Genomic DNA, 17,640 nt, shown 5'->3' on the forward strand with positions numbered 1-17,640 from the left:
TTTTTTTCCTTTTTCTTTCTTCTTCTCTAAACCACCAACAAGCTCTGGTTTTTCTTTTTTCTTCGTCTTCCTTTTCAAGCTGTCTTCTTCTCCTTCGATTTGGTTTTTTCTTCTTCTTTTTCTTCTTCATTTCTTTTTCATCTCCGTGAGTCTTCTTCTTCTCCGATTGGGTAATTTTTTTTCCTTCTTCTTCTTCTTCACATCTTCATCTTCTCTAGCACGACCACACCTTCTTTGGCATTGTATCTTCTCCAACAGACGAGAGCGAGAACGAGATTCTCCGACTTCTTCTCCTTTACACATCTTCTTCTTCTTCTCCGGCACGACGAGTCCAAGCGAGCAGCTTCGACATGACCAACTCCGGTGAGCAAGAGCGAAAGAGATGAGTGAGGAAAAGAAGAGAGAGATCGAAAGAGACCAAGAGCAAAAGTGACCAAGACCGAGAAAGTGAAAGTCATAAAGAGAGTAGTGATTTATGAGTAAAAAAAGAAGAGAGTGAATGGGTGCGATACCATGAGAGAGAGCGGGAGAGAGACCAAGAAAGAGCAAGATGCTTTTCTACGTGCGCGCGAGTATATTTTGGCAATTTCACCTAGATTTGATGTCAGCAAATGACCCCTCGACATTTTTTTTTCCTCAAAAAACTGAGTTATTTGACATTTTTGGCACAATTTGTGGGTCATTCTTAAGAATTTCCCTAACTTTATATTATTTAAAATCAAGTTAAAAAAAAAAAAGTCCAAATTTCAAGTTCTAATTTTCAAATGAGTTATTTCGTTAAAAATTAAAACAAGAGGGTTACTTTTAACCACAACCCAGAACAACGCACGGCAACGCTTGGGAGGAAGGGAAAGATTCAGCCGTGGGTCTCCGTAGGTGGCTGGAATCAATCGTGGGTCTGGTTCAAGAGCCTGAAAACGGTGTGGGTTTTCCGGTAGCATCCGGCGGCGGTTGAAGCTGTGTTTCACGGTGGTTTAGCTTCTGAGGTATTTTCCTTGTTGTTGACGCGATTCAATCCACAGATACTGGGTGTAGTGGGTTTGTTCCACTGTATTCTGTATTTGCGAAATCATGCTCTGAATAAAAGTCTCGAACTGGATGTAGACCGAAATCTTGAACCACTATCTATTTTGTTGTCTTTATCTCTTGCTCTGTTTAATTTGTTGCTGCAAATTTGCGTTCTATTAGGCGTTTCTAGGGTTCTTTTACAGTTACGAAATGCCTGTTGATTGTGTTGGATTTGGTATCATTGTGGCATGATATGCATAGCACCAGTTCTTTAATTTTAGTTGGTTGTTAGCCAGTTAAAGTAATGGAGTATGTGTTAAGAATTTCTTTCTATTTACCTAGGTGATTTTGCCCTATTACAAATGGGCAGTAAAGGTCGTATTCCACCTCCACATGGAAGGCGTACTCTTCCAGGTTCTGGTATATTGCATCCAGAAGCATTTGGTCATGGGCTACGTCCTCCACCAGGTGCCTTTCCTCCCTTTGACATGTTACCTCCTCCAGATGTGATGGAACAGAAGCTAGCTGGGCAACATGTTGAGATACAGAAACTTGCCACCGAGAATCAGAGGCTTGCTGCTACACATGGAACCCTAAGGCAAGAGCTTGCTGCTGCTCAGCATGAGCTGCAAATTCTACATGCTCAAATAGGAGCTGTGAAATCTGAAAGAGAGAAACAAGCAAGGAATCTTTCTGATAAGATTGCAAAGATGGAAGCAGAATTACAAGCAGCTGAACCAATTAAGTTAGAGTTGCAGCAAGCAAAATCGGATGCTCAAAACTTGATTGTAGCAAGGCAGGAACTTATTACTAGAGTGCAACATTTGACCCAAGACCTCCAGAGGGCTCATGGAGATGCGCAGCAGGTTCCTGTTTTGATGTCAGAACTTGAGAGTTTGAGGCAGGAATATCAGCATTGTAGGTGTGTAATCTGTATAGCATTCAACTTTAGAGGGACTTTTTAGGATTTTACATTACTTTTTTTTCTTTTTTTCTTTCTTTTTTTTTTTTTTTTTTTTGATAGAATCAACAACTTTCATTGAGAAAAAAATGAAAGAATACATGGGCATCAACTACTTAAGTTAGTACATGCGTAGGATGCCTTGTGACTTCAATCAAGTTCAGTCTTCAACTTCTGCAGTTCAGTTTCTTTGCATTTTTAATAAAGCCGCCGGCTTGTGGTTATAGATGCTGCCCTAGCTTTACCTGATTCCTTAGACATTTCTAGGAGGCTTATGTATTGTGTTTATAAATGTTAAGCCAAGGTGTCTAGTGAGTATTTTTCAGAAGTTGACTGTAGTCCATTTCCATGGTGAACCCATTTTTCCTAAATTTCTTAAAGTTCAACTGTGTGGTCTATCTTTTACTGGACCAGAGTTTGATCCTAATGTACTACAGGGTTTCTTTTATTGGGTTATGTTCCTTGTTTGTAAAATGCCATGACCTAGTTATTGACCTTGCAGGGCGACCTATGACTATGAGAAAAAATTATACAATGATCATCTTGAGTCACTTCAGGTGATGGAAAAGAATTATATCACTATGGCTAGGGAACTGGAGAAGCTTAGGGCAGAGTTGACAAATACTGCTAGTTTAGAACGAAGACATGGTACTCTTGCTTACCTTTATTTCACTTTCTTTGGGATTATCTTATCCTTCTCAAATTTCCCTTAATCAACCACTGATATTTTGATGACTGCACGTAGGTGGGCCTTATGGTACTACCCAAAACAATGAGATAGAGGCTTCAGGGAATTCAGCTGGACAAAATACTTACGAAGACGGCTATGGTGTTGCCCAGGTTTGTCACATATTCCACTTTCTGGTTTTCATGAATTGATTTTTTTTTTTTCTATATTCATGAGAGTTCGGGTCCGCATACGCACACCTCAACTAATCTAAGGAGCAACCTGCCTGACCCTACATTTTGTTTTTGAATTTATAGTTCTCTCTCTTTCTGTATGTTTCTTACTATAGATGTAAAAGGAGAACAAACCTTTGATGGTCTGTGAGGTCTCTTTCCTACTTATGCTTTACCTAGGCTTTTCTGTGAATCATGATCCTAGGTCTCGTTGTCCTTGCCAATTGTTGAGAAGGTTTAGAAATGGTTATCTTCTTGATAGGAAGCTTTCTTCTCTAGGAGTAGGAGACTTGTTTTAGTCCAACCTATATTGTTTTCATTGAGAGAAAAATGAAATAATAAAAAAAACAAAACAGAAGAAAAGGCCTATTAAAAAGACAGCTCAGAAGAAAGAGCCACAAAGCTAACCATACGAAAAGGGTCTCCACTAATGGAGTTATAAAAGATTTCTCCAATTGGTCAAAAGAGTAGAGAGATTACAAGAGCTATAAAAAGATGTACATTTACCCGAAGACAGCAAGAAAGATAATTTGTTCTAAAAACCTCTCAAAAGTGCTGCCTTTTCCATTGGAATTGCGATTGTTCCATTCTTTCCAAGTAGTCCATAAGAAAACCTCCACAATCCTCTGTTTCTCGAATTTACTATCTTTATTTATGATTCTGTCCTAGGTTCGTACAAAGTTATCAGGGATTTTTTTTTGGGGAGAGTATATGAGTCATGGAACCAATTCTCCTTGTAGCTTGTTGGCTTCAAGGACTTTCTTAATCCAAAGGTCCCAAATTCAAGGAGCTGTTGGTATGTGTATGAGAGAAAGAGAGAGAGAGAGAGAGAGAGTATATCAGTCATGAGGGGGTGGTTTCCAATTATCATCTGGTTGGAAATTTATGAAAATGGCTAAAGTGAGAGTTTGTTTCCAAAATTTCTGAAAATAGTGGGTTGGGATATTAGAAACTTATAATGTAATTATTCTGTCCTTTTTGGCTAAGTAGAGTCGTTGCAGAGGTTTCCTTTAGAATCTAAGGCGTTGTGGCATAGGATTTTCGTACCCCGTGTTAATGAGTGAGGCAGTAATAATCAAAGGGAAACTCGTGAAAGGCAATTTTGAAGTGTCCTCTCAAGTTTTTAGACTTCACAAAATTCTTGAATGTGCAATGTTCCACTTCTGGACAATTTTTGTATTGGCGATGCTCCTCTATGCTCTTTATTCCCTTATCTATATGATTTGTCCTTTTTTTTTTTTTTTGGGGGGGGGGGGGAAAAACAGAAACAAAAAACAAAACAAAAACAAAAGAAAAGGGGTCCCATGGCACTTGTTTTCTCTTTGTCTGGACACGAGTTTTCTTTTAACTTTCACATTAGGGTAGAGCATTATTGGATAGGGAAGATGTGCATATGTCTATGACGTTGCCCCTTTTACATGGTTTTTGTTTTAGGTATGAGTTACGTTGAAAGGTGTACATAAACCCTTGATTACTCTGTTTTATTCTCATTTAAATCCTTCTTCTCTTGCTTGCTTCATTCCTCTTCCGTTTCGCAAAAGCCAGATATTTCTGCTGGCTAGTTGCTCATGGAAGGGTTAACACCTTGAACTGTATCTAAGAATCCTCTTCTACAGTTTTGGGTCCTATGCTTTGTTTGAACATGACATGATTTGGATCACAAGATTTGGGTCACATTTAATGGAGACATAACTTTACGGTGAAGATTTGGGTTAGCTTTTGGTACATCTTTGGTGTTATCTTGGCATTAAACAGGACTGTTCATCCACGACTAGGTTATTTTATAATTCTTCTTTAATTTTGATACTCAATCATTGGAGCATCCTTGGTAATTTTGTCTCTGTTCCATTTGAGCTCGTGTTTCTGCATTGGGCTCTCTCTCTCTCTCTCTGAAGGCAATTTTTAATTTATCTCAACATATGAGTATATTAGTTTGACATTTCAGTAGTTCATGGATCCTATGAAGGACGATGGAGACGCTGGGGTTTTTTAATGTGTTTAGTCGATTATGTCTCTAAAATTTTAATTTTGTGTCGGAAAAAAAATTGCTTGATGGGTTCTTAAACTTTCAATTTGGAGTCCAATAAGTTCTTTAATTTTTAATTTTATGCCTAATAGGTCCTTGGCTTGTTCAATATTTTTTTTTCTTTTTTTTCCCTTTTAACTCCATTGGCCTATAGAACACAAAATTGAACTCTAGGCCCTATTAGACATAAAATTCAATTTTGTATTTAACAGATTACTTAATTTTGGAAAATTTCAAATATGTTAGTAAGGCATTGGACACACAATTCAAAGTTTTATCTTTAAATTAAAAAAAAAAAAAAAAAATTATTGATGGTATGAAATTACAAGAAAGGGGACCTCAATAGGGATCGTAAAAGGCCTCTCCCGTTTGAAATGAAGAAATTAAAACTGTAGTAAAAGAGGAGCATTTACACCAAGACACAACCATATTAATTATAGCATAAAAAAATTTATTATATGTGAGTTCCTTATTTTGAAAGATACGTTGATTTCTTTCTTGCCAAATGTTCCAGTCGATGGCTCTAACAAAGGTTTCCCAAAGAAGCTTCTTTTCTTTCAAAGCTTAGGGATTATTAAAAGTTGAGCACCTACTTGACACTTTTTAAAGTATAGGGACCTTTTAGACACAAAATTAAAAATTCAGATGCTAAATTTATAAGTTAGTCTTAAGGATTCAGAGCTGCAACATTAAACTTGGTTTTATCTCCATCTTCCTCCATCTGTTTTCTAGTTTGGACATGATTAGTGGTTTACACTGCAATGTAAATATGTTGATTAAGTTTTATTTTTCCTAATGATTTGTTACTTGTTGAAATTGTGCAATAGGGACGTGGCCCGCTGCCTGCTGCATCCAGCGTTGGTGCGACTGCATACGCGGGACCTCAAACTGGTTCTACTACAACTCGACCCAACTTCGATGCCACAAGGGGTCCCCAACGAGGACCTGGTTATGATGGAGCTAGAGGATCCATCTATGATTCACAAAGACCTGGTTATGATGGACAAAGAGGACCAGGTTACAATGTGCCCGGGTTACCTACTTATGATGCACCTAGAGGAGCTGGCTACGATGCTCAATCAAGAGGTGTTGCCGGACATGCTGCACCTGGAAACACCGCTCCTTATCGATCTTCGACACCGCCTGGTCGTGGTGGTGGGTTCGAAGCACCATCTCGAGGTGGAGGAAACCCTGGTAGGAGATGAGCCAAAGGTACCATTTGAGAATATCTTCTGTTACTGTGTTTGTCATCTGTTGTGCCATTCCCTTAGATTTGCAAAGACATTTTTTCTTTTTGCTAGAAGTTGATTATCAAATGCACTCGACAAACTTTTAATGAATCATTGGAGAACTTCATATTGACATCAAGGTCAAAATCATTTCTAGTTTAGTGATTCATCATTTTCAGCTGTCTGATCAAGGAAACTTCACATGATAATGAACTAAAGAAGATACAATGTCCTCAAAAGCCATTTTTCAATTTTTTCATTAATCCCAGTTTGAAATTTGTTAGATGCTAAAAATTAAGAATATACCTTCTGATGCTAAAGTCAATATAGGCATCCATCAGGTGAAATGGCACATCAACTACTTTGCAATTCTTTGTATTATTATTAGGAAGAAATTAAATGGGAGAAGAAACTAACCATTTTTCTGCCTTTTGTTTAATGAATTTTGTTAGTGGGATGTGATCTTTCATTTTGGATGGATTAGTTTGTGAAAAGTTTATAAAAAGATTGGTCTATTTGGATCAATCTATACATAAATCATACCCACCATCATCTGAAAAGAAAGTATAACTTATTTTTAAATGCAAAGAAAATGATGTAATTTATAAGATTGATTGTATCAATCATTCATATAATTTAAAATTTAAGACAGTCAAAATCTATTGCATGTAAGTTAGGGATCTCATTGTTTCAATTTGGTTGATTAATTTAGGGAAAATTACTTTGTTTTTTCCTAATATTTGGGTTTAATGTGATACTTTTAATCTTATTTTCAAAATGTTACAATTTTATTTATGAGAATTGAGTTTGCTAATTTGGTCTTAGATTTCAGGATTTTAAACTTTTAATTTCTTTTTTTTTTTTACTAAATATTCGTTTTTTTTTTAATTTTTAGTGTTAATGTTTATTAATTAGTTAAAATAATTATAATTAATTAAGTTACATTATTTTTCATAGCTATTAAAGTTATTTTAAAATAATTAATAGTCATTAACACCGAAGACTAGATATAGGTATTTAATAAAAAATCAAGGTTAAATGTGTAAATCTTAAAACCTACGGATCAAATTGAGTTAACTTCATTTTCAAGAGTAAAATTGTAACATTTTGAAATTCAAGTACCTAAATTGAAATTAAATTTAAAACTTAAGACTAAAAATGTCATATTTTAAAATCTAAAGATCAAATAAAAACTAGACTCTAAATTTAAGGATTGAAAATATTTTTTTATGATGAAAATGAAATAAGGAATGGTGAATATAATTAATATTTAACGTCGAGAAATTTAGGTAAGTATAGTAATTGATTGAAGTAGTTATTATAAATATAATGCCCAAAAAGAAACCTATTTTCCTACATTATTGCACATGCAACTAATTTTGCAGCAAAACTAACATCATTTTCAATTTCATTGAGTATCAAATGCCACCAACTCCTAAAATCAATTGATATAAACATAAAAACAAAAGTTGAAAGAACAAATCAAAGGGCAAGTTTTATAAAAACACTATTTGGTTTTTTTTTTCTTTTTTTAAATTGACATTCATTATAAGAATACAAAATGTATTTAGTTTACTAATTAAATGACATCTCAACAACTAGCACAATAGCTCATCTTTACCTATCAAGATTTGAAATGGATATATTACTATAATAATGAATTGAGGCTGCTTAATTAAAATAAAACTTTAAAGAGAATAATATTATATAATATGGAAACCCCATCTATATGTAAATCTTATTGAAGTTTGAACCACAAAAGTTAAATTAAACCCAAACCAAGAAAGTTTCAACAAGTTTTTAATTAATTCAAAGATATTAAATAGAAACCCAGCTGTCATGACAAATTTTTTCATTAAAAAAAAAAAGAAGCAATTTTTCTAAATGAATTATTCTTTTTTTGATATATATGAAGTCATATCAATCTAAAGGAAAATCCAAATAAAGTTTGCCTTTCAATTTAGCTATCAATCACACAAAACCAAAACCCATTACTTCTCTTTGGAACCTATCCTCCCTTGCAATTGTCATTTTTCAAGTTTTATTTTTTTACTACCATAAATACTTTATTTCCCATTTTTAAAATCTATCCATTTTCATTTTAAATTTATAACAATTTAGTCTTTAAATTTACCATAAAAAATCGTAAAATTCTGTACAGTATACATATTAGTTTGTAGACTAGAGTAGGACTTCCACGTATTACTTGAAGTAAAACATCTTGTAGATTTGTTTCTGTTTTTTATTGAATCTTTTTCATGGTGATAAGTGAAATCTCAAAACAGACAACCACAATAATCAAATAAAACATTCCTAGTTGTTAATACGAATAACAGAAACTCTCTTTCTTATTATTTTTCTTGACTTATCTTGGATCTATTTAATGATCTTATACAGGTATGTCTAGATTTGATTGAACTTCGACCCGAATTTCTGAACATTAGGTTCTTGCACCCCACGGGGCCTTATGCGATCCTTGGTCTTTCTTGACAAAGTTCATGCGACGACGATCTATATGGAAGGGCAATTATTGTACCAATTTCTCCCGACACACTACTAATTCGTATTTTTCAAAAAAACTTACTTTTATTTAAACATTTTTGATAAAAACGTATTAAAATACGCTTAAAAAACAATCTTGAGTGATTGTCAAACACTCAAATTTCTTCCAAAATGACTTATTTTTTAAAATTAAACACTTGAAAATATATTCCAAACACACCTTAATCTTTGTACAATGCATTTTGTAAAGATTAGACCCTATCGTTAAAAACATTAGTATGATTTTGATGAAAAATTTTACGATAGGGTATAAACCATTAACTAATTGTAAAATAAAGAGATTAAATTGTTATCATTTCAAGTTTAAGGACTAATTGTTATCACCTAAAGTTTAGGGACTAAATTGCTACTTTATAAAAGTTCGGGGGACCAAAAGTGTTATTTAACATTTTTTTTTTTCCTTTTTTATACTCAGTCAATCCATCTCCCTATTAAGTAGGAAGTAGTTAAGTAGTTAAGAGACTTGGCTAATGAGTTAGGCCTATTAAAAAGGGAAAAGTATAGCCAAAGAAAAATAAGACCCTAACAATAAGAGTTGTAAGTTGCAATTAAATGACCAAGCCTTTAAAGAACCATCTCTACTCATCATTTGAATTCATCAACAAAGAAGAAGCAATAGCAACAACAAGAGTCTTTTCTACACAACTTCATTCATTTCAAAGGAAACAAAAAAACCACTTTCTTAAAATCTTGAAGCTCTCCACCATCATTACAATAATATTATCACCCACTCATTTACTACTCCATTTCCACATGTAATTAAGTTAACAATCATATAATACCAAAACCCCAATAGAATAATAATATTATCTTTATATAAAACTTCCCCAAGCTATCTCTCTCACAACTCAATCAACTTTTTCTCTCTCTCCATCTTCTCTCCCCCATGAAACTCCATAGCAATGAGCTTCCCACAGGGAAAAACTACACCCTTTACAAAACATTAGCCATAGTTTTCAGTTTAGTGATTTTGACAGTGATTCCTCTGTTATACAATCTTGTGAACTATTACTCTGTTTTCATCCTCAACAATTCACCAAAATCTCCATCAACTTCATACTCAAGTAGAGAAGAGAATGATGGGTTTGTTGAGAAATTGTCAAATTACAGAGAAGAAGAAGAAGCAGAATGTGATATTTTCACAGGAGAATGGATACCAAATCCAAATGCTCCATATTATACAAGTTCATCTTGTTGGGCAATTCATGAACATCAAAACTGTATGAAATATGGAAGACCTGATGGAGGATTTATGCAATGGAGATGGAAACCAGATGGTTGTGAACTTCCCATTTTCAATCCTTCTCAATTTCTTGAGCTTATGAGAGATAAATCTTTGGCTTTTGTTGGTGACTCTGTTGGAAGAAACCAAATGCAATCTTTGATATGCCTTCTTTCAAGGGTAACCTCTTCCTCTTCTTCTTCTTCTTCTTTTTCTTATTTCAAATTCTAAATCTTCATCCATCTCCCATCATCATTCATGTCATATTGATTTTTGTGGCCATATTCTAATATCGTAATCGATTAGATTAGCTGTTTAGATGTCTTACCATCGAATTAGTTTAATTAAGTAGCACTAATAATTAAGTATATAGCAACGTTTTAAAGAATTGAAAATATATAACATCTATTAGATAGATTTCAAGAGATGAATCTGTAAATTCTTTTACATTATGTTACAAGACATGACCCATATTCATTTGGGTTTTTACTATTATATTGATTTTTGTTTTTATTCAAAGATGAGTTTTTTATGGATGTTTGAGTCAGTTTTTGCCATTCTTGAGATGGGTTTTTGGAATATATTCCTTTTTCTGAAATCACTTTAATAATATGAGTGTTTGTCTAAAAGGTCAATAATTTGAATGTGTCATTAAATAATATAGTTGAAAAAAAAAACAATATATTTATGTTTTGATGGATGGAAATTAAATTCTAATTTAGAGTTGGGGTATGGTTTGTAAATGATATCATACTTTTTTTTTTCTTTTTAAATTACTTTTTTTAAAATTAAAGTTGTTTCATGGCTACATTTTCATTAAAGTTTATAGAAAAGCCAACAAAGTTTGCAAAATAAATAAATAAAATGATCAAATCAGCTCATAATGGGATAATTTCAATGATCTAATCTAACTTTGTGAAAGCATTTTGTGACTAAAAAAAAGATTGAAAAGTAACCCAAGTGAAAAGTTCACTTTTTATGTTAAGATTATATATATATAAAGTTAATTATTGGTTTTTGGGAATCTGAATGCCATTCCCAAGGCCACCTCTTTTTTCACTAACTTTCACAAACCTGACCAATCAACAAAGAAGAAGGTCATTTTATTAGAGTAAATTTATGAAATTTTGAAAATTTTCAACCCTTCAAATTGTAATATTTCTGAATGTACATCTACGTTTAACAAGTTGTCACGTGATAAATTTTAATAAATAAATTTTTTTTTTTTGTATATATATTACCTTTGATATATTTTAGAGTTAGAGAAAAAAAGAAAGGATATATCATAAATGGGAATCTTTAGCACTTGTAACATGCCAACAAGTTTGTATTATAGTTGCACACAACACTAGGCCAAAGAGGAACAATGCATGTGAATCATCTATGTCTCTTCCATTTCTCTTTCTCTATCATCTTTTTTGTATTTTGATTTTATGTTCATTGTTGCTTTCTAAACCCAATTCATTGCTCATTATTGTAAATTGTTTTCTTCATCTGCTTTCCATTTCAATTATTTTGTGGCTCATCTTCAACCATGTTAGGTAGATATATAGATAAATGTTGTCGCTTAACTATCTATCTATATATATACATTGTGGGAGTAATTTTTTTTCTTTTTTGAGTTAAAAAACGACTGAAAAAGAGGGTATTTCCGACGACTGACCTCTTAGTTGAAGCTTTTATATAGGTTTAAAGTTATAATTCAAAAGTAGAGAGGATTGTGACTTAGACTACTATATCAGATCAAATAAATTTAACTAATCAAAAGTATTATTTGATCAATGTAATAAGAGTAAATTACTTACCCATATCTAAAAAAACAAGATATAGAAAATTTCAATTTATGTTAGATGCATGAAACAAAATAGGTAAAAAAAAAAAGAAAAAATAAGTTTATTAAAAGGGGAAAAAAAAGGACTTTTTTGAATAATACATCATTTTGATTATAAAATAGAAAAGTTGATGTGTTTGAGCTTTCTTTTTCTAAGGGAAAAAAAACAAAGAATAAAAGAGTATATGCCAGCTTGATAAGTTGTGACATTTTAACCAATAAAAATACTTTGCAAAAATATATAATTTCCAATTATTTTATGGGAATAATCTCACCTGATAGTTAGCAAACAAACCCAAATGGAACCTTGCCTCAATAAAATAAAATAAAAGGACATCAAGAATTTTAAGGTGGATTTTCAAAAATAAAAAAATAAGAAAAATTATTTATATAAAAAAAAATTTAATTTTTTTTATAGAGGTTGATAGTCTATCCGTATCTATCATTGATAGAAACTGATAGGATTTGAGATGTATTTTTATTTAGTTTTGTAATTCTCAAATATATATACTATAATAATTTTTAGACTCCACCTAAAACACTATTTTATTCCTTAATTATAATTCTATTGAAATAATTTGACAAGAAAATTCAAATCTATTTAGAAAAATCTAGCACCTAACATATAGATATAGATATTAATTCATCCATTGAAAAAAAATGTGTGTATCTCATTTTTTCTAATAATTTAATAAAAAAAATATTAATAAGGAAGAAAATAAAGTGTTCAATTAAAGTCTAAAATGAAATGAAAGTCAAATCAAACTCTCTTGATCCTAGACTTACTAATTGTATAATTCCTAAAGAGGAGAATAAAGTCGTTATCCATAATTACATCTTCTTTTGAGCGTTTTTGGTCTGAAAACAGTGTTTTTTAACTCAATGGATGAATTAGAATTTTTTTTTACAAAATAAAAATACCACGTGATAAAATTTTATTGAAATATACTTGGAATACACTATCTAAAGGGCCCTCAAGTTTTTTCATCGAGGGAGAAGCATAAGTTGTGGATTTTTTTTGTTGGTTTTAAAAATTAATAATAAAAAAGGAAATTATTGGTTTGTTTGGACATGTATGGCATCATGTGGTATAAGAATAATCTTTCACATGAAAGTGGTTTAATATAATAAAAATAAATAAATAAACTTTCCCCTTATTATTTTTTTAAAAAAAGCAAATTTTATCTGCAGCAAATAAAATGTGAATTTGGATTAAAAAAAGGGTTGCACATGCAATTTTCAGACATTGAAAATATGTATATGTTTCTCTCTCTAGCATTTTTGCCGACAATGGTGTATTGTGTCAGAAGAGAAGTGGAATATTGTAAACATTTGACCAACAAATATTTTGTATTAAAGTACAATCTCATATGGTGTGACACATTGTTTTCATACAATTTTCTAACATATTCATATTTCATTTTTTTTTTTAAAGTTTCCACTTTTTAGAGAGAGAAAGTATATGATACTTTAAATTATAAGTTTTTTTAGTGTTATTAAAAAAAAAAATTAAAGTGACTGTGTTGTATGCCAGTAAGATGAGTTTCTCCTGATTTAATTTTATTAAATAAAAGTTTATGGTCAGATGAAGTTAGATCCAAAATATAATTAAAGTAAACCAATAAAAAAATGTTATACAAAAAAGTGTGCAATCCAATTTTCTAATTATTAGTTCTTTTGGGTTGATTTAAACATTATATACATATATATATATTTTTTATTTAGGTGAGTTAAAATAAGTTATATCTTAGTAGTGAAACTTAACCTTCTTTTCTTAAGAAAAGAAATTTTACCTATTTTTAACTTTGCCCTTTCATTTTTACATTATATTATACCTTTTATCTTTTTTTTTTTTTAAGTGTAAATATTTTTAAACATTTTTATATTTAAAATACCCTTTTTTCATTTTTTTTCTTTTTTATTTAAATTCAACAAAGATGAAGATTAAAGATAATACTTTTTTTTTCTTTTTTATTTAAATTCAACAAAGATGAAGATTAAAGATAATACTTTGTTAACGAGTCTTAGATTTGGATGCCCTCTCCTTCCATATAACATGATATTTTGGAAATGCATTTAGCATACAAAAATACTTATTCCTTTTTATAGTTCAACCATTCCAATTTTTAGAATGATAATGGGTATCTTCATTTACTAAGATATGACAACTTAAGCGGTTAGGTCAGTGGGTGATTTAATAATATTTAGTAGCCTAAACTTTCATAAACGTTTCAAAACTATCCTTGGAGTAAAAATTCTAATTTTGAAAAAAAAAAAACTTAAAACTCAAAACTACGTGATAATAACTTAAAATGATGTGGTGATTTAAATTCTTTCTAGATCACTTAAAATATTTCAAATTTTCATCCAAATTTTTAAAGAATTAAAACTCCAATATTATTATTGAAATAAGTGGGTATCTTTTTAATAATTTAACCTTCATCAATTAATTTAAGTTTTTGGGTGAATAGATTATTTAATATTTTTTTATTTTGGCAGGTGGAATATCCAATAGATGAGTCGTACACGGCGGACGAGAATTTCAAGAGATGGAAATACAAAACCTACAACTTCACAATGGCCAATTTCTGGACGCCACATCTAATCAAAGCCGCCATGGGAGATTCCAACGGTCCAACCAAAACCGGTCTCTTCAACCTCTACTTAGATGAGCACGACCAAGAATGGACCACTCAAATCGACGAATTCGACTACATAATCATCTCCGGCGGCCACTGGTTCTTCCGGCCAATGGTTTTCTACGAAAACCACCGCATTGTCGGCTGCCATTACTGCCTCCTCCCAAACGTCACCGATCTCGGAATGTACTACGGCTATCGAAAAGCTTTCCGAACAGCATTCAAAGCCATAAACAGCTTAAAGAATTTCAAAGGAACAACAATTCTAAGGACATTCGCGCCGTCACATTTCGAGAACGGGCTATGGAATGAAGGAGGGAATTGCTTGAGAACGAAGCCGTTTCGAAGCAACGAAACCCAGTTGGAAGGGCATAATTTGGAGCTGTATATGATACAGATGGAGGAATTTAGGGTAGCGGAAAGAGAAGGAAGAAGAAGAGGGAAGAAATTTAGGGTTCTCGATACGACGCAAGCGATGTTGTTGAGGCCAGACGGGCATCCAAGTAGGTACGGGCATTTGGCAAATGAGAATGTGACATTGTATAATGATTGTGTTCATTGGTGTTTGCCTGGGCCTATTGATGCTTGGAGTGATTTCTTGCTTCAGATGTTGAAGATGGAAGGGATTAGATCAGCAAGGGATTGGTTACAGTTCGGTTAGAGTTAGTGAGATTTCATTCTTATTGTTTTCTTTTGTTGTTGGTGTTCTTGTTGTTCTTAATTCTTCTTTTGGGAGTTTTGTATAATTGTATCATTATTGTTTATTTTTAAGTTGTATGTATGTAATTAGACATTGTGAAAGAAGTAATAAGAGCATAATTTAATTAAGCAACCAACTTAATTATGTTAAATCTAGTAAAGCACATCTTTCCAATCTTGGAGGATATGAACAGCTTCCCAAAATAAAATTTAATGCAAAATCAATTTAGACTTCTATACCTTAATAATTGTAGCAATTTTAACTCTGAATTTTCATAAGAATATCAATAATTTATTTACACACTCCTCGACCAATATCATATAGAACGTATAATTTGAGTCAATTAAACGCATAAATTTTCATAGACCAATCAATTTAAACCCTTCATTACAAGATGATGATATTCAAAGAAAATTATGACCAAAAGCCTAAACTAATTGATTCATTTATTAATATTTAGAGATTCAATTGATGCGATTATAAGTTTTACACAAGATTTTTTTTTCAATGATATAAATTAATACAATTTTTTGTTAGTTTAAATTGATACCACACTATAAAGTGTAGGAGTATAATAAATTTGACTTTGAGCCTCTGTGACCGCAAATTACACATGCTTTTTATTCTTTGGCTTTTTATTAGATAGCTTAAAGATGTATTTAAAATACACTTTTAAGTATTTAATTAAAAAAAATAAGTCATTTTGGAATAAATTGGAATGTTTGTCAATCACTCAAAATAATTTTTCAAGTGTATTTTAATTTGTTATTATCAAAAGTGTTTAAATAAAAATGATTTTTTTTAATTTTTTTTTTTTTTTAAAGTCAATTCAAACAGGCCTTAGGTATTTGTTGTGGTTAAGACATCTTTGTTTCATGTAAAAGGTTGCAAGTTCTCACCCTAATATTTATAATGTACAATCTGGTAGAGAGAATAAACAAGAGGGTAGTATAATCAAACTGTCAATTCTATAGATAGGAATTGAATGTGTGGATGGCCATCAACTAGTCCTTCATAATCCTATCTCTCTCTCTATCCAGTCCATATCTCTTGAGAACAACGCCATTTTGAAATTATTTTTCATGTTCAAAAAAAGAAGAAAAAAAAGTGGGATTATAATCAGTGGTGAAAGGAAAATCCAACTGTACTTGATATAGACTCTACTCTATACCATGTTGCCAAGAACAAAAGAAAGATGACAACTCCTTGTACATAATAATCTAAACCCAATTGCTCTTCTTTTTTTTTTTTTTCTTTTTTTTTTTTTAATTTATGATTTTATCCAAGAAGATTCTATTCTTTCACAAATGTTGTTAATTCAGACTCCAGCTTGGTTCATTGACCTTCATGAGTCATTATTTGATTCATTATTGAAGTGAAAGAAGTTTCCAGTTTTTAGTAAATCTCAGTGTAAAAAAAGTCAATATCCCATTTCAAAGAAGCAATAATGAAACAGGCAAACCTTCATTGCTAAGCTAAGTTTTTATCACTTTGCCCCCCAATGTAATCATCAAGAGCCTCTATCACTTATAGACCACACAACAAAACTGATGATTCAGATCACCTATGCTATGAGGTGGCTCAATGTTGAAATCATTTCTATGATTGCTTGAGGTATTTAGCAAAAAAGTTTAAATGTACATATACTACAATTTACATTATATTTTTACTAGGAACACTATTGTTGTTGACCTTCATTTGCCATTATTTTTGTGTATATAATATGCATATTTAGGAAAATTACCTTTTTAGTCCCCGAATTTTGAAGAATATCTATATTTGGTCCCTAAATTTTTAAAACATATCTTTTTAATCCCAAATTTTTTAGAATAGGTTCATTTGATCCAGGTTTTTAAAAAACGTACCTTTTTAGCTCTAGGCTTTTAAAAATATGTTTAAAAGGTCCCTACAGTAAATTTTATTATTAATTAAAAAAATTAATTCATCTCTGAAATTATTTTTTAAACATATTTTTGTTATTCAAAATTTCATATAATTATATAAAATGAAAAAAAAAATAGTTCTAAGGACATTTCAAACTTATTAGTTAAAAGTTTGGACTAGAAAAGTATATTTTGAAAATTTAGATACAAATGCATCTATTCTAAAAAAAACTCAAGACTAAAAATGTATGTTTTAAAAATTCAGAAACCAAACACAAATTTACCCTATATATATTGTATCAAGGTTATTGATTTTGAAGGGATTTTTATATCTCTGTTTCCCTGAAAGTAGCAGAGGAATAAAGCTGCTAAGTAAAAATAGAAAACTTACTTGCTCCATGTGGTAGTTACTCTGTATCCTTATCTGTAAAGCATGTTTCTTCAAGAATTTTTTGAGGATATCTGTCTGTAATCTGTATGAGTGTTGTATGGTTGTCGGTGGCCCAAAAGAAATTGTGTCTTTCCATCTGTCCCACTAAGTTTTTAATAATGAAATATTATGCAATGCCTAATAAAACCAAAGTAGCATAATGATGGTGGTTTGGTAGGTAATCCAAGCCAAGAATAGCAGCATTCACTATTATATGAATGAATGCTTTTCAATAATTTACCCTAAGTT

At 31.5% G+C, this 17,640-nt stretch overlaps 2 protein-coding genes across 2 annotated transcripts; both read left to right on the forward strand.

Annotated features, from left to right (window-relative positions):
• Positions 1–741: 741 nt before the first annotated feature.
• LOC120080313 (sarcolemmal membrane-associated protein) lies at positions 742–6,257 on the forward strand. Its single transcript, XM_039034949.2, has 5 exons — positions 742–986; positions 1,351–1,930; positions 2,472–2,617; positions 2,715–2,809; positions 5,723–6,257. The coding sequence occupies exons 2-5, from the start codon at positions 1,371–1,373 to the stop codon at positions 6,098–6,100; spliced, it is 1,179 nt and encodes a 392-aa protein (XP_038890877.1). The 5' UTR covers positions 742–986; positions 1,351–1,370; the 3' UTR covers positions 6,101–6,257.
• A 2,987-nt stretch (positions 6,258–9,244) lies between these two features.
• LOC120079320 (protein trichome birefringence-like 19) lies at positions 9,245–15,206 on the forward strand. Its single transcript, XM_039033472.2, has 2 exons — positions 9,245–10,088; positions 14,239–15,206. The coding sequence occupies exons 1-2, from the start codon at positions 9,573–9,575 to the stop codon at positions 15,037–15,039; spliced, it is 1,317 nt and encodes a 438-aa protein (XP_038889400.1). The 5' UTR covers positions 9,245–9,572; the 3' UTR covers positions 15,040–15,206.
• Positions 15,207–17,640: the final 2,434 nt, after the last annotated feature.

Source organism: Benincasa hispida, chromosome 6 (assembly GCF_027475165.1).
Source record: "Benincasa hispida cultivar pf3 chromosome 6, pf3_genome.v1.1, whole genome shotgun sequence".
NCBI lineage: Eukaryota > Viridiplantae > Streptophyta > Magnoliopsida > Cucurbitales > Cucurbitaceae > Benincasa > Benincasa hispida.

What these genes read in the sequence shown, in the direction of transcription:
- LOC120080313 (XM_039034949.2), top strand. Translation starts at nt 1,371, where the DNA reads ATGGGCAGTAAAGGTCGTATTCCACCTCCACATGGAAGGCGTACTCTT. An exon ending in CAGGAATATCAGCATTGTAG is followed by an intron (nt 1,931 to 2,471) that starts GTGTGTAATCTG and finishes TTGACCTTGCAG; the next exon opens with GGCGACCTATGACTATGAGA. An exon ending in TAGTTTAGAACGAAGACATG is followed by an intron (nt 2,618 to 2,714) that starts GTACTCTTGCTT and finishes GACTGCACGTAG; the next exon opens with GTGGGCCTTATGGTACTACC.
- LOC120079320 (XM_039033472.2), top strand. Translation starts at nt 9,573, where the DNA reads ATGAAACTCCATAGCAATGAGCTTCCCACAGGGAAAAACTACACCCTT. An exon ending in TGATATGCCTTCTTTCAAGG is followed by an intron (nt 10,089 to 14,238) that starts GTAACCTCTTCC and finishes TTATTTTGGCAG; the next exon opens with GTGGAATATCCAATAGATGA.